The sequence below is a fragment of the Polistes canadensis genome, unplaced genomic scaffold (assembly GCF_001313835.1).
Source record: "Polistes canadensis isolate GaletaPanama2010 unplaced genomic scaffold, ASM131383v1 scaffold_285, whole genome shotgun sequence".
Classification (NCBI taxonomy): domain Eukaryota; kingdom Metazoa; phylum Arthropoda; class Insecta; order Hymenoptera; family Vespidae; genus Polistes; species Polistes canadensis.
Genome location: NW_014569832.1, coordinates 103,672 through 126,843, shown reverse-complemented (window position 1 = coordinate 126,843; position 23,172 = coordinate 103,672). Strand labels below are relative to the sequence as shown.

The window sequence follows — 23,172 nt, the reverse complement described above, 5'->3', positions numbered from 1 at the left end:
CTGTAATTAATCACGTGGGACCTTTAATAATCCAATCAGTTTAATTCGATTCTACTAGAGTGCGGTTTAAATAGTATAGGTTCGCTTCGATAGATTTAACATAAGTGACTACACTAACCTTTCTATTTTCAATCTTTAACTCACCGATTTTTCTTTTTATGGGACATAATTGTTTCCCTATACATTTGTGCGATGGGACATTTTGGAAAACCTCACCGATAATAGGAGATCTGGTATACTAATCAAAATTTAACATTTATTAATTGATTCATTCAAATATTCTTAATAAATAGTAATATACCATAGATATGGCGGCACACTTTCAACTTTTTATATCAAAATTCTTTACTCAATAATTTATTAAAAACACATAACCCCTTATGTTTTTGCCTTAACTTTTTAATCTCTAACTTCAGGCACTAAAAACAGTTTATAAACATGTATATCGATCAGATTATTTTTGTCTACAATAAAAATCGCCAAATTCATATTCACTTTATCGATTTAACCTGAAAACTAATAAAAAAATAACACATTACAAAAAGTATCTTTCAATGATACGAAATGTATTCAAAACATATTGAATTCAAAAATCATCTCTAGTAAAATTTCTATTATTAATTATTAATGAAAGTAAAATTCAACATAAAATATCCTCATGAAAGAGGGAAATTTAAAGGGACAAAGAAGAAAGGGTAGAAAGAGTAATAAAAAAATGAAACAATTGGAAATGCCTAAAAAAAATTCTAAATCATCTATCTTCGGTGTACGCGAAGATTTAGCCGAAAATAATAAAGAGCAATATCTCTTTTTGTTAGAATTTTGTATCCACCGAATAACTGGCAAGAGATTAGCGAAATTGAATCAAATGTTTTTCGTACCAACTAGTGTTGGTTTAGAATTTTTACATTTTACGGAAGAAGATAACATCGAGATAACTCCGGTTGATTTATTATTTGAGCCACAAGCTGGTATAGCAGACGACATTGAATATTTTTATTCTGGTAAATCAGTGATGTTTGCGATGGATCATGAGACGACAAAAGACAAGTCGTTGGAATTTACTGTGAGGATGATGATAAGAAAAAGGATGCCGGAAGGTATTAAACCAGATATTTTAGTGGGCGTTGCAGAATTTGAACTAACTAAACAATTTGCTGCATTAAGAAAGGAGATGTTGCAATGCTGGCATAGGAAAGTACCACCACCCAAGACCTTTGAAGATTCAATTCCTTTAATAATGAATGAGAAACAAGTTGGCAAAGTTTTTCTCTATGTAAGAATGTCTGCTTTCGGTGAGACGATAGTTACAGAATTTCAGGCACCGGAGTCAATAAGGGAAGGATCTGCTTATGTATTTAAAGGAGAAGAATTGAATGAAAAATCCTTGGCATACAAATGTCGAGTGGTTGACTCTGAAAATGTACAGACACAGAAGTCGATAATCAATTTTCCTTGTCGTGCTTGCGTTTTGGAAGAGTATAATTGTTTACCTTGCGGTCAGTCAACTGGTGCCAGAGCGCAAGATCAAATTCAATTGGATGATCCTAAAAGTTTATGTCTTTCGCAAGCTTACAAACCAACCTCTTATCCACCCAGTATATTAGAAGATAAATCAAAGAAAGATTTTTGTAATGACATAAGTAAACCGGTTGGTCCAATTCAAACTAGTCGTGGTCCGGTGCAAGCTTGCGGCAAAGCTGTGATTCTCAAAGTTTCTGGTCTTTTGAATGGAGAAGCTAACAAGCAACCAACAGTCACAGTCTCACCGGAATGTGATGCGACTGGACCCGACTGTTCGCCTGATCCTGAACATGATGTTTTTATTTTGAGAATTGGTAAAAAAGGACTGGTCGGTGCTGACGAAAAATCAGATTTACAATTAGAAATGAGGACGCCTAAGGGCCCTGAAAGAAGACCTCCGATCAGATACGAAACGCGTCAAATACAAACTGATATTGATGAGAAAAAAAAGAAAGGGAGAAAAGGGAGGAAAAAGAAAACATAAAGAAATTCTTTTAGTTGCATAATTTGACTCTGTATATGATTATCATATACGAATGTAGTTATAAATTCTATCAGAAAGGATGCCATCTATCTTATAAATAATATATAAACTCTGTTTTTCTTTTTTTTTTTCTTGCTTTTTTCTAATGACAGTTTTAAATTATAGCGTAAAGATTAGATATATCATTATATTTCAGACAAAATTTGTGAGCAAATTAATAAAAACTTTCCACATAAATTGAACTTAATAATTTAATATGATAATATGGATGATAGTCAACAATTATTTCTCATTGAATTTTTGGTAGACAGAATTAACATTCCAGCTATTCGAGCTATACATCAAGAAATGTTACCAGTGACAACTTGCGTTTCTTTCCAGGTTGTACTCTTGTTATTACTATTATGAATAAAATAATTATAGAATCATGTATGAAAAATGTATAATAGGTCCTTGGTTTACCACCTATCAATATTCACGAAGAAGCATCTGTAGAAAAATGTTCTTGCCTTAGCGGTGATGTTCAAGTATTTAAAAAAGGAAAGTCATGTCTTTTTGCCCTACCCAATAATGTTCTTCGAAAACCAATTCATAGTTTTCCTGTAACCATGTCTGTTTATAAAAAACTTCCACCCGGAGTATTACCAGATGTAATGTTAATTGGCACTCATCAGATACAATTAAGAAATCTGATAAATGATTTACTCAGTCAGCGTATATTTAAAAATGGCAACCCATGCAGATCGTTAAAAAGTACTTTCAGGATTACAACAGCGACGGGACAAGGTGTCGGCGAAGCCACCGTCTTTATACGTGTATCCTGTTTTGGAAAAAAAATAGTTACTCAATTCCAAATCCCTCATAATAAAAAACCTTACTTATTCAAAGGAACCAAGGATAGTCCAGTATTTCAATGTAAAAGAATACCTTCAGACATATTTTTACCAGAACCTGTACGATGCAATTGTCCTGTAAAAAAAAGTCCAGATGGCAGCGGCGAAGGAAAAACTTGTTGTCTTTCCAAGACAAGTCCTGAAACTAAATCTGGTATGGATAAGTGTAAACAAGCACATTGTGAACCGCTACCTTGTTGTTTATCCAGTAAACAACCTATTTCCAATTGTCTTGACTCACAGTTAGTTTACATTTTTATATCGCCCATGTGATTTATTTTGCAATGAAATAATGATTAATTTCAATATTATTTATCATGTTTTAGATCAAACCAACAACAACAACAATGTCAGCCAGAATATCTTAACTCTAAAAATGATTCTCTTCAGACACCATATGCACCTTCTTGTATGCAAACAGTAAAACCTGCTTTAACTTGCAGTCATCCTGCCGCTGCAAATACTTGTCTCTCCTGTTGTTCACCTCAACCGATTAAAGACATCACCTGTGCTCCCTGTTGTGGCACAAAAGGAACTACTTTTGATGAACTTTTTAAAGAAAAACCTGTAAGAAAATGTGGATGCATTATCAAAGAACAACCAACTTGTAACTGTAAACAGACCTGTTTTTAGAGACATTATAGTGAGTGGAAAAACTATCTTTATTGAATTATCTTCAAAACTTATATATGCATAGAGAAAAGACGAGAGAAAAGAAAAAGAGAAAAAGAGAGGGAGAGAGAGAGAACATAAGTTTTTTTTTTCAACTTGAATTCATCTTTAAGATTCAATCAATTAACATGAAATTGTTGAGAATGGTTTCAATGTTCTTTTTTTTTTATTACAAACCAAAAGTAAACTTTTCTAATCATGATTTTAATTATTTATTTAAAATGAAAAAATTTGTTTATTATACAATAAACGGCGGAGGCATATCAAATAAATAATAAAAATCATATTAATGATAATATAAATTATTCAAATAATAATATCACATAAAATAATAATGTCTGAACGTATCAATGAGAAGAAAAAGAAAAAGAAGAAGAAGAAGTCAAAGAATACTTTGGCAAAGAGAACGTCAGAGATTGAAGCCAAAGAAAAGAAAGCTTGTGAAGAAGAAAAACTGCATAAGTGGGAAGAGGCATGGAGACAAAAAGTTCAAGTACAAGAAGAGCTCGACGATTACAGATGTTGCCTACATAAAGGATTATGCTTAAAACCAAAGACACAATCTAATATTTGGATAAATGTAATAGAAGATAAAATGACTCAAGAAGTTCATATTGCTTTCAAGTAATTTATGATTTAGATAAATAATATTTTATTGTTAAATAATTTCTTTTTATTAATCTCCGTTTTGTAATTTTTATTATTACTATTTTTTTATTTCTTTTGTAGACACGCACCTGTCCCTAAACCAAGACCTCCTCCAATTCCAAAATTCAAAAGGATGGAAATTTCGTCAAGTTGCAAAGACAAAATTGATCAAATTATTCAGATGCAAAAAGAGACAAAAGTTATTAAAAAAAAGATTAAAAAGAAAAAATAATAATGCTTTTCGATTTGATTAAAAGGAACAAATTTTTGTGTTCTAATTTATTAATATTATATTAAATATTAATAAATAAAATATAATATATTCAGTGTGTTCTCCGATATGTCGATTAGTGTTTAAGATATCTGGTTCTCAACCAGGAGGCTCGGATTCGCGCGATTCCCGGTACCGGAAAATTATATATATATATATATATATATATATATATATATATATTTATAGTATATAAGTATTATCTCCCATTTTCGTTGTACCTTTTTCTCTATCGTTTTATTTATAATAGATCTCTAGATCAAGAAAACGGAAGGTGCATCCGCAATGTCGAGGCACGTTATTTTCGTCGGGTTGACTCGAGTGCATTCACCTGACAACAAGTAGCTTAATGATATATAGGGAAGTCAAAGAAGTCACGAATAGTATCTATAATAGACTTATACTCATTTTTTAATCACTATTTCTTAATAATAATATCATACATTTCATATAAACGAAAAATAATAATTTCGCGTAATAGATATAATAATAAATTAAATAATAAAAATAATAGATAATTTATAATATTTATCTATTGTTGATATAGTATTAACAATTAAAAAATAATACAAATTATTTTATTCCTAATCTAATGTCATTTTTCTTGGTATTTCGTTGTGATAGATTACTTCATCGCCCTAATGAACCTTAATTACTCGAAATTGTCGGTTATTAGAAAGATAATCATTAAATTTTATAATCACCCAGAAATTTTTCCACGAAATAATTCCTTTTGTGAAAAATTATTTCTAGAACGATTAAATCGATTTTTAAATAAATTAGTACAAAAATTTACAAAATATATATATTTATATTATACATAAACAAGTATATTTATATACACATAAAAATAAATTGCCATCCAGACGCGAAAACACATAAAATCGTTCAACGGAAATGATTTTCTCCCAAAGAGAATGCATATGCCTTTGAAAGAGAGAGAGAAAGAGTTTCTACAGGGTGGGTCAAAAATTGCCAAGAAATTTCACGAATCAATTACTCCTTTCGAAAGATTTTCAGGTTTGCACTTATTGTTAAACTTATAGTTTTACAAACTAGGCTTGTAGTTTGATAATATGTAAAAGAAAATGAATCTATCAAGTCTCGAAAAAAGGTAGACGATTTAAAAAATGACCTTGCCACTTTTAACCCACCCTCTAAAATCGTGTAAAAAGAAAGAGAGTATAATGGTCTCTCTTTCTGAAGTTCCTCTTCGCCATTATCAGCCCCTCGTTCATCAATCTCTTTTCCACCCTCGCAGGAGACCGGCTCGAAAAGGGGGTGGATAGACCGATATATTCGAGCAGGCGCACTAAAGGTGCTAGAGGTGGTGGAGGAGTCCGGGGGTTCGGGGATGGAGGATGAAGCTGAGAGTACAAACCGCATATATAATCCAGTGTAACGCGCGTTTACCTCGGCCAGAGAGAACTCTACTCGGAACGAGTATAAAAACGAACGTAAAAATGTTCGCAACAACTACTAATTTCATTTGAATATTTCTAAACTAGGGTGACAAGTGTTTACCAAATTAAATTATTGTCTATTTAACGATAGCGAGCGATGAACAACGGTTCTCCACAGAATTCCGATACAGCTGCCCAGCAACATCGAAGCGGCGTTGACAACAGCGATGAAGAGGAATGGAGTGGTGTTGTCGAATGTGTAATTATTTATTCATTCCTTTATTAATAGTGTATATACATCGTGATATAGTCTAATTTGTCATACAGTATTTTTTATCTTTACTTTTTTTAATATTGATTTACCGTTATTAAATAATTTTTTCTTTGCTTTTCTATGCTTCTGGTGTCTTTCTAGTCTCTGGATGTTCATATGATTTCTGTGTCTATTACCTTGATAGCAGAATTAGTATTAGTATTAATAATATACTACATAATAATGGGAGGATTTTATCTATGTAAGGCGCGTATATGTATGCAATTCGAGTAGTAATAACTTAGTAACTACTAAAGGTTTAACAAATAGCGCAAAGAGAGAGAAAAAAAGACAAAATCAAGTCGATGAACGGATCGAAGTACTGCATAGAGATTGTACATTCTTGCAACATTTTTCTTCATTAGAATTCTTCAAATTTTAGATGTAACTAATGACATTTTAGAATAACTAATGATTAATTTTTTCCTCCTTATGTTTTTTTTTATTATTACTATATTATTGATACTTATATGTGGTTAGTGTCATACGAAACGTGATTCTTCGTTCGTGATTCGTCTCGTCGTTCAGGGTCGGTGAGCTTCTTTACCTGTTTACCTTTTATCGATGAATATGCTTACGTTGGAGTAGAACGTTGACATTTTCGAGATCATTGAATAGGCTAACTATTACTTACACTACCGTGTAACTTTTCATAATAATTTTTTATCGACGATATTATTTCAATGCTTTTTAATTTCAAACGGCGAGAGGATTTAATGTCCTTATATAAAAGAAAAGAAACGTTTTTTATTAAAAATAATAGTGTAATTAAAAAATGCACATGCACTATCGCGTTTGCGAAAATAATATGTAATCGAGTAACATTCGTAATCGTGTAAACATTTTTCTTCTAATTCCAATCAAAAATAAAATCGCCCAACCAAATCGCGTTATAGTTGCACGAGAATCATCCTGTATAATTATTTATAGTTTGAATTTTAATTAAATAGATGCGTTTATATTTATATTGTAGGCTGTACTGGAACGATCCAAGTCGGATCGTGTGACAAGGGTGGATGAGGATAGGAGACGCCGTACCATTATCGTGGAAAAGAAAAATGGCACGTATGGTTTCACGTTACAGGTAAAATATGCATTCACCTTTATGTTTTATATATTTTTGCTTTGCTAAGCCACAAAGAATACGTGTCATCTAATATCTTATATATTTTTTAAATAATTTATCATTTCTCTCTTTCTCTCTTTTGAAACTGGTAATTTAGAAATATATTATAAATATATATATATATATTGTAGCAACTATATGTGATTTATTTATTATTAATTATTAAAATAATTTTTTTTCAGAGTTATGGTATACATTATAAGAGAGAACATGAGATAGAAATGATCACTTATGTTGATTACATCGAATACGATGGGCCTGCATTCAAAGCAGGTATGAGAGAAGGTGATGTTATACTTTCCATAAATGGTCATGAAATGGATCGAGCCGATCACACTACTCTCGTTAATTTTATAAAGAACTGTGATACCAGAATGAGAATGGTCGTGTCATTTGAAGACTGTGTAAGAAAGGTATAAACAGCCATTTATACTTTTTCATATAATTTATTCTAATGAAAGTATAACAATTATCACTTATAAAAAAGTTTATCTTTAAATCGCACTCTACAAATAAGAACTGTCTCATATAAAAATAAGGTTGTCCCATAAGTTCCTTCCTTTTTTTTTGATGCGAATTCAATTGACGATATTTGTTGTTTAAGGTTGATTTACTGTGTTATATATGAACCATTCTGCTCTATTACCTTCTTCCATCTCTCAGGAAACCTCATTACGTCCTCTTTCCAAAATTGTTGAGACTTTTAAAAAAAGATTTTAAAAGAGACTTTGTCCCCAACGAAACGTACTTTGAAAGAGCTATATGACGACTGAAACCGATGCCATAAATGGACAATAGATAAGCCTGCATGTCTACAAACATAGCCAGCTCGAAGTCATACATAGCGTGGCGCGGAAAGAACTTATGGGACAACCTAATATTTAAATATTAATTAAATTCGATAAACGACTAAATGAAATTTGATCTTCTAGGTACAATTACATATGCGTTACTTAGAGCTACAACGTGCTCTTCAGTTACGTTTAGGTGAACTTGAAAGATTATGCGAAAGAGAACGTTCCATATTAATGGGTCGATGGAAAACCCATTCACTTCCAGCACGTAAAAGAACACCCAGTAGTATTATAACGAGTAATCCTAATCAACCATCACCATCTTCGAGTTTTAATTCGTCAACTATTCAATGTTGTCGGCCTGCAACATCTACGGAACATCTTTTACTTTATAATTTGGTGATTATAAAGATTAATAAAAATTGTTGGTGGGTATAATCGATGAAGTAATATTATATATATACATTTTCAGTTTGGCGATGGCCGACCATGTTTGATACCACGTGCAGCTTGTTTGGTAACGGTAGGGCCACCACGTTCTCGAAGCGATCATCATCAGTTTCTTTCAAAGATGCCTAGTGAATCTGGTGCATCCACTTCGTCGCGTCATAGTTATCATCAAGCAAATGGTATGAGCGGTACTCCAGCGAAAATGAAATCACACAAATCTTGTCAACAGCAACAAAATTCGTCGACGAGTGGAGATGTATTAGCGGTTCATCATTCTCAACAAAATAGTCTCTGCGTAGCTTGTATCTCAAGTGCCAATCGTCGTCGAGAACAATCGGATACTGGTAGTTTGGATGCATATGATCTAGCTAGTCCCTGCTGCGATCCAAATTGTGTCCCAAGCCGCAGAAGACGTGAGAAACAACGTCGAGCTAGAAATGAACAAAATCATCTTCAGCAACAACATTTGCAGCAGCAGCAGCAACAACAACAACAACAACAACAGCAGCAGCAGCAGCAGCAACAACAGCAACAACAGCAACAACAACAACAACATACAGCACAAGCTCAACGAGAACAGCAGCAGCAACAACAAGGACAACAACAACAGCAGCAACAGCAACAGCAACAACAGCAGCAACAACATGGTACGCACAATTGCTCCAGGTCTTCTGGCCATAGTCTTCATTCCATTACTAGCAGCGACGTATCAACTACCGCTGATAGCGTGGCTTCTTGTTCTACGAGTTTAAGTACAGACACTCTTTATTGGGATCCAAATGTTCATCAAAGACCACCACCGTGCCTTCAATATGCCAAACCCAAGTCATGGGATAATTTAACGACAAAAGCTTTCGGTGGATACGGATTTGGTTATGGGTATCTCGATACAGCTACAATAAAGACTTATAGCGCTGAAAGACCTGGAAAAGGAGGTCATGGACGTGCTAAAACACCTACGGGTACGGTACACAGAAGAATAAATAACAATACGTCTTATTCCACTGGTAATACTCGACATTTTCAACCTACTAAATCTACCGAAAGTCTTCTCATTCCACCTCCTTATCAAAACGAGTTAGACGGTAGTATAAGCTGTGAATGTTTAGACGAACCAAGCCCAAGATTTTTACCAGTTGTTCAATTGGAAAAACATAAAGAATCCGGCTACGTCGCTACTAATCACGCTCAAATCAGACATCGACGTTCTAGTCACTCTGAAGGAAAGCTCAGAGCGATTAACAGTTCCGAAGTAACTCGTTTGTGAATTTATTTCTTTCTAGATTTCTATATATCCTGGAATATTATGTAAAATGAGCGTTGTATCATATCCGTGGGGTGGTCTTTTCTGCTCTTACCAATCAATCTTTTCTATAAAAGCTTGTATTTGTGTTTTCCGAGAATAAGTTTGAAATTTGACGAAGAAACGTTCCGTCTTCTAGACACCTGATTATACATGAAAGAATTTCATCAAATTAGGATTATTGAAATGTAGGTTTGAAGTGGAAATTGAAATGAAAAATATTTCTCGTCGAATAATTAGGTGTTGAAGATGATTACTCAGTTATACCAAAGACGAGACTATAATATTGCTCTATAATGAAAGAAATGCACAACTGCACTTGGAATTGTCTCCTTGATCTACGTAGAAACTAAAAAAGTTTGATAAATTTTTTAAGGGCGCGCCAATTAATAGCAAACAGTTTAATACATTAGATAACCACTTCCATGGACAACACAAATAAATATTATAAATAAAACAATTAATTGTGTGAGAACATTTTTATTTAATTTTCCGTAGATAAAGGTGTCATAAGAAACAAAATTAATTGCAATTTAACGTTTTACCTTTTTTCAAGAGCCTTAGGTAAGAAAAAAAATTTATTAAAGAAATAAAAAACTTACAAATAAATATTTCGATATAGTTTACAAAACAGTATTGAACGCACATAATTGTGTACGAGTATATATTTATATATGTATAATATATATTGATTTGTATTAAGCTACGTTTCAATGAAAATGGTTAGGACAAATTTGTTCAGCTGTCAGATGATTGGCTCATGTGTCGACCAATTAGAACCAAGATTATTACACCGTTAGAAAACACTTTTCGTGCAATCTTCAAGCAACATAGGTTGGTTAGGTTGTGTTACTCTGTTAGATGCTATATTATTCTACTAAATATTCATAAATATTTAATTAATCGTTTATAAATTTCTATAAATATTGTAAAAATATTATACAATATGCCTAAAAAAAATTTCGTATCGTACATAAGGCCTGAAGAGCCTAAATTTTTAAGGGAATTAAAAGAACAGATTAACTACAAGGAAGGACCAACGATTAACACTAAGGTATAAGAATGTATAACCAATTTCTTATTTTTCTTTATTGATCTATTATAAATTATTTCTTACTTAAATTTCTCTATCCTTTATATAATTTTCTATCATCTGTATAATTAATCTGAAATGATATAACATCATCTTCGTTTCTTTTATTTTGAACAGAGAGAAATCTTGCCTTGTGTCTTTGATGAAGAAGCAGAAGATTTCGAGGGAGAAAAGCCTCTTGTTGTTGTATTAAATTCAGGAGATCTAACCGCCGAAGAAGCTGAAGCTTTTGAAAAACAAAAAGGTAGATTCATATACATTTGTTCTTATTCAATGTCGAAGAAAATTGTATTCTTGTTTTTTATATATACCTATTTGTGTTTGAAAATTTATAGAAGAATCTACTGGTCCAGCTGATTTATCTAAACGAATAATATTCAGCAGAAATAAATCAAAAAAGAGGACTTTGGATTCTGTAGAAAAATGTAATAATAAGAAAGCTGACAAGAGCAAACGCAATAAAGCTGTCTTATCTTTTAACGATGAAGAAGAAGAAGAAAATATAGGATAGAAAGCATCTTTGTAAATATTGTAAATATTTTTACTTTATTATTTATCTTAACGATACTTTATTTAAATAGAGTATTTGTTTATTTAAATAAAGTATCGCGTGAATAATTTTTGCTTTGATTTCAATCCATAAGACAAATTATCATATTGTTTACATATGGCACAATTTATTTTTCTTACTTTTAAAAATAATATTATTAATCCGTTGATTGTGGTGCATTCTCTCATGGAATCATTAACATATGTGATGTAACATTTGCCATATCAGTTACTGAAACTGGCTATCGTACATCATTAAGATCATTAATCAAATGTCATATTTCGTACAAGTAGGTGCGAAATATGCTTATAAAGAAAAACATTTCCTACTAGATGGACTTAGTAAAACAATAAATATAGTATAATAACAAAAAGATATGCTTCTTCGTATATTTTGATGCGTCTGTGATTATGTATATATACGCCTTTAGTAATCAAAAAAATTTCAATGAAAACTTGTACATATAATATTGTAATAAATGTACACGGCGTACTGCGTGAAAGTGTAAAAATATTATTGAATAGGTAATAGAATTGTTTGTAAGGATAGGTATAGCTTATGTTATTTTATAATAAATTTGTTTGGATATTTTTATAAAAGTGTAGACATTTTATCAGATAGGAAATACAATTGTTTATAAGGATATAAGATGTTATTTTATAATAAATTTGCAATGAAGAAAAATAAAAAAATATTTTCTTTAAAAAATGAAAATGTAAAAGAAAATATAAAAAAAAAATTAATGAAAAGAAAAAAAAATGAAGCTTAAAATAGAAAAGGGCGGATACCTTAACGTCAACCCCGTAGTTCGTAGATTGTTGCAGTTGCAGATTGCCCTTATTCTTAGGGAGAGTCTCTCATTGGACGTGCACGTGTATATGATCACGTGATATTTTAGAAGAAATGCTACTGGTTCGTTTGGCCCCTTTAACATAAAGCGTACGTCATAAAATTGATGGTCACGTGATTAGGGTCGCCATCTTGGCAGTTTTAGCGACGGAGGTAAGAAAGATCCATGACGTCGAAGCCAAATAAACATCAAATATATGTGAATAATATCGATACAATAACGGTGTGTAAGAAGTGTAGAACGACTCTTAAGCGTGTCCGACATTTGTCAGTGTATTAAACAGTCAGTGAATTTAAATAGCGCGGCATTTCAAATGCGTGTGTGTTTCGATTATCGGTCCTCTTTGGGGGGATAATCGCGATCAGACGTCGACCACCACGGCAGCTGTTCGACGAGTCAAAGGCAGCCCTTACAAAGAAATGGCGGGATCAATCTAAATCTTCCCATTTAGAAACAACTGTATCAGCGATCTAATTTCCTTTCTTTTAAAGCGAGGTAAAGTAAATCTCGCAATCGAGCTAATGAAAATAGTATATATATATATATATATATACTATTATATATGTATATATATACTATTATATATGTACATATATATATATATATATATATATTTTCAACTTTTACAATTGATCTCTCTGGAATTTCTCATTTCTACGGTTATATACTTAATAACACAATACTCCAGGGCCGTATCTATCTCCTCTTACACCCCTATTTTCTTTATTTTATATTTTCTTTATAATTAGTTTAATAATTGTCGTCTGCTACAGATCATATTTTCTAGAACGTCATAATTTTGTTATGACAAATTTTACACAATATTTAATCGAAAAAAATTACGTTTAACTTCTCTAAATTTTTAATGTTTGCTAACACAGCAAAATTTTGCAAAAATGTTTATTCTCATAATTATTATAATATTTAAATCAACAATTTTGTTGATATCTATCTTTATCAGAAAAAAAGACATATCAGAATGTAAAAAAATGTAAAGCTTAATCTATGAAATGAAAGCGTTTGATATTCCCTCTAGAACATCCATCCTCTCGCCTGCTAACAGCAAGATGATCCCGACGAAGAAAGGAGAAGAATAAAAAGTTGTAAAATTGGTACGGCCCTGGGCATAAGTTTTAACGTTACCACCGACGCTTCTGTCCTCTAGTGTGTAAGACATTCATCGTTAGAAATGTTTACTATTTTCTCCAATTGGTGTGAATAAATCGTGCGTAAGAGACGTCGTAAGAAAGTTGTAATGCAAAATAACTTCATAAGGGGTGGGGGCAGAAGAAAATAAAGTACAGTCAATCGAAGTAAGCGAGGGGAAAAAATGGTACTTTATCATAAATCTGTATAGGAGTTCAATGGTGGTCAGGTGCGTATTATTGAGTGCGTGACCGAGACAGAGAAAAGCGAGAGAGATGGAGAGATGAAGTGAGAAAGAAACAAAGAAAGAGACGGACGGACAGACAGACAGACAGACGTAGCCGCCGCCGTCGCCACCACCGCCGCCGACGACGACGACGACGACTATAACTGCAGTGGAGCGGCGTCGTGTCGTGCTTAATGTAAGACACGGAAAAAGAAGAAAAGAAAGACAGAAAAAGGAGAAAAAAATTAGACAAATCATAAAACTCGACACACACGCGCGCGAAGTGGCAACGACGCAAACAATATTTAAAAAGGCAATCATGTGTGATGGATATTCGACTTGATTTTCTTCGATTCTTCGTTCACGAGTGCATTTCCCCCTCCCTCCTCATTGTCGTTTAGCTCTTCTCTAAAGTTGATGATGGCAACGTGTCGCGCGTCGTTCGCAAAGATGATACATTACGTGTACGGGGTCAAAAAATCGTTTTTAATCAAAGAAAAACTATTAAAGAATTATTTGGACTACAAGTTTTAAGAAAAAAATAAGAATAATTGGTCTATTTTTCTTAATTATCAGCGAACCAAGTCCTTCAATTATTCCTACTTGCAATATCATATTTCATGACATAATATAACATGTAAAACATTAGGGAATAAAAGAAAATGAGAAAGTATCATTAGGGTAGATCTTTGATGCGTCATGGGGTTGTTTAGCCACGTTTTACACTCGAAGAGATTAACTGTGTGACGCGCGTGTATGCGTGTGTATGCAAGGAGGGGATATGTGAGTGAGTCAAGGAGCACAAGAGAGAAAGAATAAGAGAGAGACAGTCTCTCAGAATAAGAGATTCAAAAAGGTAAAGTAAAAAGGGTCGAGAGAATCGAATGTTTGTTTGATTAGTTTAATAAATGAAAAATTGTAGACTCGTTGCATCTCTCGCAGGTGACCGACGCTAACCGTTAAAAGCTGTGCTTCGTGGACTCTCTCCTCTCTCTCTCTCTCTCTCTCTCTCTCTCTCTTTCTCCCCTCTCTCTTTCTCTCTTTATCTATCTATCTCTCTCTTGTCCTCCCGCCCTTCTCCACTCCACTCCTCTCTTTCTCTCGTTCCTCTTTCGTCGGTCTGCTGCTACTGCTCGCTTCCGTGGTTGTGTGTCGCGTTGCACGGGTGTGCTCGTCGCCCAGGAGGCGATAAAACCTTTTCCTTTGACGATTCAAAAAGTCGTGCATGTGTATATCTAAGAACAATCCTCGAGGAAGGATCGCATAGGATTATATGATTCGTGACCCGTCAAACGGTGCCAGCTCGAGAGGTAAATTTTCTTGGTTATGGGTTCACCTCTAAGGGGAGTTAGAAGCACGGAATTCACAGCGCCATTTTGAAAAATTTGGCCCCGCTAAAAATTTACTCCCTCTTTTTGCTCTCTCTCTTCTCTCTCTCTCTCTCTCTCTCTCTCTTTCTCTCTTTCTCTCTCCTTTTCTCTCTCTCTCCTCTCTCCTCTCTCTCTTTCTCTGCCTCTCTCTCCCCTCTCTCCTCTCTCTCTCCTCATTCTCCTTGTCTTCCTCTTCTTTTTATCTACCAATCTTCTTTCATATTCGATGAATATTTTGGAAAATAGACTATTAACTTTTCCTTCTCACGTTAGTTGTCTTATTGTATTTATTGTTTAGATCGACTCTACAGCCGTGGCCCCATGGACGGGATATTGGAAGAACCTCCTGTTAAGGACTCTTCTCAGAGCAATTCTGACAAAGTGTCAAAAGGTAGACTTTTTATTTTCTTCTTTATTTAATACGACGTTTCTGACGAACGTACATCTTAGTTTGCATTGTCAGTATATGTTATTTGAAACTTATTTGTTTGTTAAGTAATCTACTAATTATTTTTATTTTTGTATTAGTTTACTTTATGGAGAATGTGCTCTGTTTTTTTGGAACATTAAGAGATTTATAACTTGTTTGTTTAAGACAATTTTTAAAAAATGACATAAATTTAACATTTGTCAAGTGTTTATGATGATTATATAAGCTGTCTTATAATTACATGGTTAAAGACGGTATTATGGAATTTCCCAACGGAAATTTCTTTGCGATATAAGATTTATTTCTAACGCAATGTTCCAAAATTTTGTTAACATTTTAAAAGCATTATCTGTTTGTTCTCAGACATGGTCATTCCCAATGGTATCAATGGAAAATATGGTACGGAAAAAGAAGAATATCCAGACTCTGATGGTTGCGCATTCAAAATTTCATCCAAAGAGACTGTTAGCAAAGGAAAGGAAGAGATGGAGATGGATGTGGAGGTGGAGGGAGAGGGGGATGGGAATGGGAATGGAAATGGGAACGGCAATGGGAATGGGGATGGGGATGGGGATGGGGATGGGGATGGAGATGGGGATGGTGATGGTGATGGTGGTAGAGATGAAAATGGAGACATAGATGGGGATGGGGATGGAAATGGGGATGAGGATGAGGATGAGGATGGGAATGGGGATAGGGATGAGGATGAGGATGGGGATGATGGGGATGGGGATGGTGATGGTGATGGTGATAGGGATGGGGATGGGGATGGGGATGGGGATGGGGATGGGGATGTGGATGGGGAGGGAGAAGAGGAAGAAGACGATGATGAGGACGAAGAGGAGGATATTATAGAAAGAAGACACTTTGAGAACGAAGAAAGGGGTACAGAATCGGAAGATAGTGAGCTAAATAAGTTGAGAAAAAATAGGAATAAGGGGGGTTCATTGTACAAGTCGAGAAACGACTCTATGGTTTCAGAATCTTCCGATGGTGTCAGTGAGATGAACGATACTAGTGAAGTGTCTAGAAATGAAGACAAGTGTAGAAATACATCTTGCGAAGCTATGGATGTTGATGAACAGAGTAATAATTCTGATGTAGAATGTTTGGATGAGAGTATCACAAGAGTACGAATGGATAATGACAGCATGTTTGCTTTAAAAAAATCTAATATAAATGAAGGTAAAGATATGTCATGTAGTAACATGCAACAATCCAATAGTTCTACTGAAATCCTAGACAGCAGTATGGATACATCCGATGTAAAGATATGCGAAGAAAATGGATGTTGCAATAGTCCAGACATAGAGGAGATAACAGATAGTGCAAAGAATAATGGTCTTAATACATCTCAAGAGCGTTCTTTAAAGGATCCTGCTAAACAGAAAAAATCAAGAAAGCAAGTAGATCTTAGTAGTATTACGCCTAGAAGAAGTTCTCGTAATATTAAAAGAACAAGTTATATAGAAAGAGAAGTCGAAGAGGAAGCGGACGACGATGGTTCGGATATAGAGGAAATTAAACCGGAAGATCCGTTAGCTGGAATAGATACTAAGGATAAAGAGAATTCCAAACTGAAGTCACCTACGAAAAATAGTAAAACCACCATTGTGGTTAATGATACCAAGCGTTTGGTAGAAATAGCTGCTGGCAGTAAATCAGTTAAAGGTGGTAAAAAGGAACCTACGTTAGTTATAATAGACACAAACTCCATACTTTCTGGACGCGGCGGCATGCCTGTTGGTAACAATAAGCCTCACCATACCGTTTCTAATACAAGTTCTTTCTCGGTCGTTCCAATGAATATGACCACTCAAACGATGTATCCAAATATGAGAACAACTATTACGCCGGTACCCATGACATCTAAAACTGCACAATTAAGCCCCAAACCGAGTAGCATGACTACGGTCAATCCTGCTTTGGCACCAATATTGCCAACTTTAACAGATGATATGTTTGTGGTAGAAGCACCATCATTTATAGTACCTTACGTTTATGAAAAGCCTCCATTGAAACCATTGAAAGAATTTGTTTCTAAATTAGAAAAAAGCATAGAGGAGAAACAAAAAGAAGAAATATTGAAAAAAATGACGGAAGATACTAAAGATAATCAAGATATTAACGAAGATTTGTTTGAAATAAATAAAAAAGTAGATATTAGAAACCAAGAAAGTGAGAATGAGGGAAGTTTGAGGTCTAAAAAGGATGGAGACGATAGTGGGCCTGATATGACGGATGTTATGGAATCTGGTATTTCTAATATGAGCGACAAGCACGATATGAGACAAGAAGATAGAAATAAAGTAATAACTTACTTTGACTTACCTTTGGGTAAATTTTTCATGCAAATTGGAGTAAATCTCGTTCAAGAGTATGTACAAACGGATTTACTACGGACTCAGAAACGTAAACAAGGCAAAGGTAGCACGTCAGCTGAGACACAATTAGCTATAAATTCACTCATCAAGAATTTAGAGTTTAGTAAGGAAAATAATGAACCATTCCACTTAGAAATGAAAAAATGTGAATTCTGTAATTTTAAAACAGAATCTACATTAGTAATGCAGCATCATTTAGAAACTCCTCATATGCGAAATTACGTCTACAAATGTAACTTTTGTCCCATGGAGGTTCGAAGTCCTCACGACATATTATTCCACATGGAAGCAGAACATAATACTCGTGGACGATTGGAACGCGGCCCAGCTTTTCATCAGTGTCCAAATTGTCCGTTTGAAGATAACCAAAAAGGCAAACTTACGCGACACATTCTTGCTTGTTCTAAGAAGTTTAGACCAGAACGGAATCTAGAACCTGCTGCAGATTGGGAGCCACCTGCTAAGATTCCAAGATTAAATCGTGCGCGTCCTGTTGGACCGACCAATCCTAATGCTCTTGCTATGGCTATGAGTGCCAAAGGTCCGCAACCGCTTTTACCCAAACTACTTCCGGCACCTATAACAGGTCGTGGAAGAGGACGCCCGCCGATGCAACCTAGATATCCGGATATGAAAACCTTAAGACCTGGTAGTACTACTATGCGGCAAGGTAAAGTTCTAACGATATTTATACAATAATATTTATAATAATACGTATTTTATATTACAAATGCAAAATCAATGTACATACATTTAATGTAGGAATGTTTTAGATAATGTTGCAGGCATGATGTATCGACCAACATCTTCTGGCCTATTAGTTCCCGCTTCATACCAATTTGGTAGTAATCAGTTGTTCCAGGTAAATTATTTTATCATTTCTTATTCTTATTATTATTTGCACAATGTTACAAAATTACATTTTATTGGACGTATTCTATTTAAATGCTATATTTTTCTTATACCAATAAGCATAATACATAAGCAGAAATACATCTGAAATATACAATCGAAGGTTTAATGAAAAATGCAACGAAATAAGCAAAGTATCATTATTTTGTAAGAATGATAATTAATAATAACTCGATGATTAACATGCTTAGGGTTATTTGCTAAATTTGCAATTTTCTAAAATATGTATAAGTCTAAAGATTTGAAAATAATAGATTATTTTTGAAAATGGCAAGTGCGTGCACGTATAAGCAAGATATAGAAAAGTTTGAAAAATCGAAAAATACAAGATAAGACAAAATCTAAAGAATTAGTAAAAAGATATATGGGTGGTGACAGGTGGTGGGTGGCTCTGGGACTGTCATGTCGGCTGTCTCGGGAGTGAGTAGCAGTAGCGGCGGCAGTTCCGGTCAACCCACACCCATTGCACTTGTACCCAACGTAATCGAGTCTCTCTCTAGGTTGTCCTCATCACAGGTAAATCAAATATTACAAGGTATCAGGAAGGTTCACTTATCTTCATAATAGCATTTGTGATCGCATGGATAACACGTTCAACGGATGCAAAATGCTTAGTAATTTTCATTTCATTAAAGTCACTTTTGTAAAAGAAACAAAACAAAAATGTATGTGTGGTTGGTTGCGCTTCTATGGTACAATTAATATGTGTGCATCATCTCATTATAATAATAATATATACTTATCAAATTTATATATTATGTGTATTATTATCGTTAACTTTCGCAATTACATTAAAATGAATTATAATGAAACGTATATAACTATATGTTATCAATTAAGCTAGGAGAATTTGTAACACTTTTGTTTATACGAAATACATTTCGTTACAATTAATTCTAGAAATATAATTAACGTGTAATTTGGAGTGGTATATAAACTATGTACTATTATAATGTTAACTAATCGCCAAGCAAAATGATACTAACTTGAAATTAATAGAGAATGACGTAAACGTGTGCCTTTAATAACGGGCTAATATTTTGAAGAAGAATATTATTCTAAAGACACAAAAGATATTTATATTTGTTAATCGTAAATTTTAAGATATTAGGTGATATTACAAAAAATATTTATATATTATGCAAAAATAGGGATAATTTAGAAATATCATTTGTCTGGGTATCTATAAATAAATGTAAATATTGTCTTTTTCAGAATACAACGGCCAGTACAAAAAATCCTACGGCAAAATTATTAAGTCAACCGAGTATATCTATAACTCCATTACCACGTACAACATCTCAAACCTCCATTCCTGGTTCAGGAACATCTTCTAAATCTGGAGGGAAAAATACATTCGTTATATGTGAAATTTGTGATGGTTACATTAAGGTAAATGCAAAAGAGTTCCAACAATGTTATAAGAAATAAATAAACTTTTTCATTAGTTTAAATAGAAATATCTGTTAATCTGATATTTATTTGGATAGGATCTTGAACAACTAAGAAATCACATGCAATGGATTCATAAAGTAAAAATACATCCAAAGATGATTTATAACAGACCTCCATTGAACTGCCAAAAATGTCAATTCCGATTTTTCACAGATCAGGTAACAAAATTATATATATATTCATTTGGTTTAATTATGAATTTGTTAAATACTTTCTTATCATCAATCTTGGCGGTAGGGCTTGGAAAGACATTTGCTTGGATCTCATGGACTCGTTACGTCCAGTATGCAAGAAGCAGCGAATAGAGGAAAAGATGCTGGTCGTTGTCCAGCTTGTGGCAGAGTAAGTACATTTTCACTTCTATTATTATATTACTATACATGTATATTGATGTACAAATATTAATATTAAATATTGCTCATCATTTCTAGGTATATCAATGGAAATTATTAAATCATGTTGCACGGGATCACGGAATGACATTAAAACCCGCGCATTTATCATATAAATGTACAGTTTGCACTGCCACATTTGGAATGTACAAGCAATTTGAAAATCACGTATACTCAGCACACAGCGTTGTGGCGAAAAGAGTAATGGATAAAAAGAATACCCCATCGTCTCCGTCATCAAGATCAAATGATTCCCTTTTAAAACCATTGAAGATAAACGACGAAATAACAATAATTCCACAACCAGCAAAACCAACAACTAGATCTGGTGCATCTCAAGGCAGAAGCAAATAGCAATGATCAGCAGAGTGATACGTGTGTCTTGTTTTACAGAATTTCACGTAACTCTGGATGATACGCCGTTAAAAGCGGTCACTGAAAATATTTTACAGTGAGACGTGCTGTGTACATGTGTATGCATATACTATGCTTAAGATTTGCAATTACTGAAACTAAAACTCGACTCTTGACGAAAGGAAAAAAGAAAGAAAAAACGGAAAAAAAAGAAATAAGAAAACTAGTTGACTGCGTAAAATAATATTCCATCAATGATTATACCAATATATATTTATTTAAGAATTTTTATTGTTGTTATCGGACATACATAAAAACAGACTGTAAAAACATGAAAGCGTGGCCTTCAGTCTAATTCCTTAGTTTATCCTAAAAGCTACGTATTCCCGCTTTACACAATGGACTCAATGAATGCATAAAAAAAGTATTTTGCATTCTTCGTCATGTATATCGGTACACTTTAAATAGTGAATTATTTGTAATGTATAAATTGTTTTGTAAGAGAAATATAATCGAAATGTCATTTTATTTTGTCATTGAAAATTTTCAAAGCGACGAATTATGATGATGATGATTATTATTATTAATATTATTATTATTATTATTATTATTATTATTATTATTATTATTATATCTGTTTGATCCTCTTTCTCTCTCTCTCTCTCTCTCTCTCTCTCTCTCTCTCTCTCTCTCTCTCTCTCTCTCTCTCTTTTTCTCTATTTCTTTTTAATTTAATAATTGGAATGGTAAAAATAATGAAAAAAAATATTTGTAAAACGATTTCTGAATATATCTCGAGTCAGGAATTGTAATAACTAACCAGAGTGCCCTCGGATATTCTAGAAACACCTTTGCTATACAATAAAAACTAATAATTATCATAAAATATATAATTATCATTGTTCTCTTGGAATAATAATAGATACCACGTATCTTTTGATTATAAGATCATTTAAGAATGATTATGATGACATTGATGGCGTTGACGATGACGATAAGGAAACGATGAAATTGTTATTTTTATCCATTACATAATTTATCTCTCATATTTTCATAAAATTGTGTGTATGGAATAATTTATAATGTAATTGAAGAAGAAGAAGATTTAAACACATATATACACACACACACACATACACACGTGCGCGCGTAAAATTGTAAATTGTATCTATTATTGTATAAGTTAAAGCGCTCTTCATTCTTTATATATTGTAATCAAATAATCTCCAGTCTTATTTTTTTTTGCTCTAATAAGATCTACAACAAAAAATGTACATTAACATAGGCAAATAATCTAAGCAAAATATATCAATAAAATAGGATGGCACATACATTAATGTATACATTTTTTTCTGTTAAATGATAACAAACAAAAATATGAATACAAAGTGGAGAATTGAATTTGTTAGCTTATAATACAAAACATATATCTACATTTATATATGTATACGTATAATATATCTAAAGCAATATTATATATATACATATATACATATATAAAAAAAAAGGAAAATAAAATATTTAAAAAATCACAGGAAGAGTAATTATAGCGTAGCGATAGATAGTGTGTTTGCGAGAAGAAATGATTCTCTCTTGTAATACGCTAACTCGATAAAAATAGGCTTATAATGGATATGTAGATAGTTGTTAAAGGAAAACAAAAAAGAAACAAGAGAAGTAACGGGTTTAATTTAATAATTTCAATTTAATCCTAATCATTTTTGTACGTTACAGTAGGTAATAATTTTAGATGAAAAACTGTATTCAGTAAATGAAGAAGGATACCATAAGTGCGTTTTTGCACTGTAAGGCTGTATTATTTAAACTCTGCGCTGCTTGCTTGCCATTTATATGGCACAAGCTATGTTGGTCAAACTGAGAAACATTCATAGACATAATTACAGAAATATATAGTTTACTGTAATAATTTGTACAATATTATATGATGACAAAAATAAAGTGTACCAACATTGTATTACAATCCTTTTTTTTTTGTTCTTCTGAATTTTATCAATAGCTTCAGTTGAAAATCAATACTTATAATTAGTCAATTGGCATGTTGCAATTAATGTATTTTATGTAAGTTATATGTAAATTTATGAAAAGTAGTACATATATATATATATATA

General features: G+C 33.0%; 6 protein-coding genes across 8 annotated transcripts; all 6 read left to right on the top strand.

Annotated features, from left to right (window-relative positions):
* The first annotated feature begins 52 nt into the window (after nucleotides 1-52).
* On the top strand, nucleotides 53-10,335 carry LOC106791085 (probable basic-leucine zipper transcription factor Q). Of its 2 annotated transcripts, XM_014756456.1 has the most exons (7): nucleotides 53-233; nucleotides 5,754-5,957; nucleotides 6,047-6,154; nucleotides 7,182-7,292; nucleotides 7,517-7,747; nucleotides 8,267-8,527; nucleotides 8,601-10,335. In XM_014756456.1, the coding sequence occupies exons 3-7, from the start codon at nucleotides 6,053-6,055 to the stop codon at nucleotides 9,843-9,845; spliced, it is 1,950 nt and encodes a 649-aa protein (XP_014611942.1). In that variant the 5' UTR covers nucleotides 53-233; nucleotides 5,754-5,957; nucleotides 6,047-6,052; the 3' UTR covers nucleotides 9,846-10,335. The 2 variants fall into 2 exon arrangements, with proteins under 2 accessions (XP_014611942.1, XP_014611943.1); XM_014756457.1 differs by lacking the exons at nucleotides 53-233; nucleotides 5,754-5,957; nucleotides 6,047-6,154 and adding an exon at nucleotides 6,698-6,737.
* Nucleotides 421-2,436, top strand: LOC106791087. Its single transcript, XM_014756459.1, has one exon. It carries the CDS (start codon nucleotides 659-661, stop codon nucleotides 2,006-2,008), a length of 1,350 nt encoding a protein of 449 aa, XP_014611945.1. The 5' UTR covers nucleotides 421-658; the 3' UTR covers nucleotides 2,009-2,436.
* Nucleotides 2,260-3,544, top strand: LOC106791088. Its single transcript, XM_014756461.1, has 3 exons — nucleotides 2,260-2,389; nucleotides 2,458-3,143; nucleotides 3,228-3,544. The coding sequence occupies exons 1-3, from the start codon at nucleotides 2,273-2,275 to the stop codon at nucleotides 3,532-3,534; spliced, it is 1,110 nt and encodes a 369-aa protein (XP_014611947.1). The 5' UTR covers nucleotides 2,260-2,272; the 3' UTR covers nucleotides 3,535-3,544.
* LOC106791090 lies at nucleotides 3,841-4,476 on the top strand. The gene is made up of 2 exons (XM_014756463.1): nucleotides 3,841-4,197; nucleotides 4,303-4,476. Exons 1-2 carry the CDS (start codon nucleotides 3,908-3,910, stop codon nucleotides 4,451-4,453), a joined length of 441 nt encoding a protein of 146 aa, XP_014611949.1. The 5' UTR covers nucleotides 3,841-3,907; the 3' UTR covers nucleotides 4,454-4,476.
* A 355-nt stretch (nucleotides 10,336-10,690) lies between the features above and the next one.
* On the top strand, nucleotides 10,691-12,216 carry LOC106791102 (uncharacterized protein KIAA1143 homolog). The gene is made up of 3 exons (XM_014756488.1): nucleotides 10,691-10,935; nucleotides 11,092-11,218; nucleotides 11,310-12,216. Exons 1-3 carry the CDS (start codon nucleotides 10,828-10,830, stop codon nucleotides 11,483-11,485), a joined length of 411 nt encoding a protein of 136 aa, XP_014611974.1. The 5' UTR covers nucleotides 10,691-10,827; the 3' UTR covers nucleotides 11,486-12,216.
* Nucleotides 12,217-13,761: 1,545 nt separating this feature from the next.
* On the top strand, nucleotides 13,762-21,571 carry LOC106791101. 2 transcript variants are annotated; one of them, XM_014756487.1, is made up of 11 exons: nucleotides 13,762-14,602; nucleotides 14,689-15,056; nucleotides 15,415-15,507; nucleotides 15,910-16,043; nucleotides 16,362-18,600; nucleotides 18,704-18,792; nucleotides 19,221-19,358; nucleotides 20,058-20,234; nucleotides 20,333-20,455; nucleotides 20,535-20,639; nucleotides 20,729-21,571. In XM_014756487.1, the coding sequence occupies exons 2-11, from the start codon at nucleotides 15,020-15,022 to the stop codon at nucleotides 21,041-21,043; spliced, it is 3,450 nt and encodes a 1,149-aa protein (XP_014611973.1). In that variant the 5' UTR covers nucleotides 13,762-14,602; nucleotides 14,689-15,019; the 3' UTR covers nucleotides 21,044-21,571. The 2 variants fall into 2 exon arrangements, with proteins under 2 accessions (XP_014611973.1, XP_014611972.1); XM_014756486.1 differs by lacking the exons at nucleotides 13,762-14,602; nucleotides 14,689-15,056; nucleotides 15,415-15,507; nucleotides 15,910-16,043; nucleotides 19,221-19,358 and having other exon boundaries at nucleotides 16,386-18,600.
* The last annotated feature ends 1,601 nt before the right edge of the window (nucleotides 21,572-23,172 follow it).

Excerpts from the sequence above, each read along its gene's own strand:
- LOC106791087 (XM_014756459.1), top strand. The coding sequence starts at position 659 with ATGAAAGAGGGAAATTTAAAGGGACAAAGAAGAAAGGGTAGAAAGAGT.
- LOC106791088 (XM_014756461.1), top strand. The coding sequence starts at position 2,273 with ATGGATGATAGTCAACAATTATTTCTCATTGAATTTTTGGTAGACAGA. Across the intron at positions 2,390-2,457 it reads CAACTTGCGTTTCTTTCCAG|GTCCTTGGTTTACCACCTAT; the intron begins GTTGTACTCTTG and ends AATGTATAATAG. Across the intron at positions 3,144-3,227 it reads TCCAATTGTCTTGACTCACA|ATCAAACCAACAACAACAAC; the intron begins GTTAGTTTACAT and ends ATCATGTTTTAG.
- LOC106791090 (XM_014756463.1), top strand. The coding sequence starts at position 3,908 with ATGTCTGAACGTATCAATGAGAAGAAAAAGAAAAAGAAGAAGAAGAAG. Across the intron at positions 4,198-4,302 it reads GAAGTTCATATTGCTTTCAA|ACACGCACCTGTCCCTAAAC; the intron begins GTAATTTATGAT and ends TTTCTTTTGTAG.
- LOC106791085 (XM_014756456.1), top strand. The coding sequence starts at position 6,053 with ATGAACAACGGTTCTCCACAGAATTCCGATACAGCTGCCCAGCAACAT. Across the intron at positions 7,293-7,516 it reads CGTATGGTTTCACGTTACAG|AGTTATGGTATACATTATAA; the intron begins GTAAAATATGCA and ends ATTTTTTTTCAG. Across the intron at positions 7,748-8,266 it reads TTGAAGACTGTGTAAGAAAG|GTACAATTACATATGCGTTA; the intron begins GTATAAACAGCC and ends TTGATCTTCTAG.
- LOC106791102 (XM_014756488.1), top strand. The coding sequence starts at position 10,828 with ATGCCTAAAAAAAATTTCGTATCGTACATAAGGCCTGAAGAGCCTAAA. Across the intron at positions 10,936-11,091 it reads GACCAACGATTAACACTAAG|AGAGAAATCTTGCCTTGTGT; the intron begins GTATAAGAATGT and ends TATTTTGAACAG. Across the intron at positions 11,219-11,309 it reads AGCTTTTGAAAAACAAAAAG|AAGAATCTACTGGTCCAGCT; the intron begins GTAGATTCATAT and ends GAAAATTTATAG.
- LOC106791101 (XM_014756487.1), top strand. The coding sequence starts at position 15,020 with ATGATTCGTGACCCGTCAAACGGTGCCAGCTCGAGAG. Across the intron at positions 18,601-18,703 it reads TAGTACTACTATGCGGCAAG|ATAATGTTGCAGGCATGATG; the intron begins GTAAAGTTCTAA and ends GGAATGTTTTAG. Across the intron at positions 18,793-19,220 it reads GTAGTAATCAGTTGTTCCAG|GTGGTGGGTGGCTCTGGGAC; the intron begins GTAAATTATTTT and ends GGGTGGTGACAG.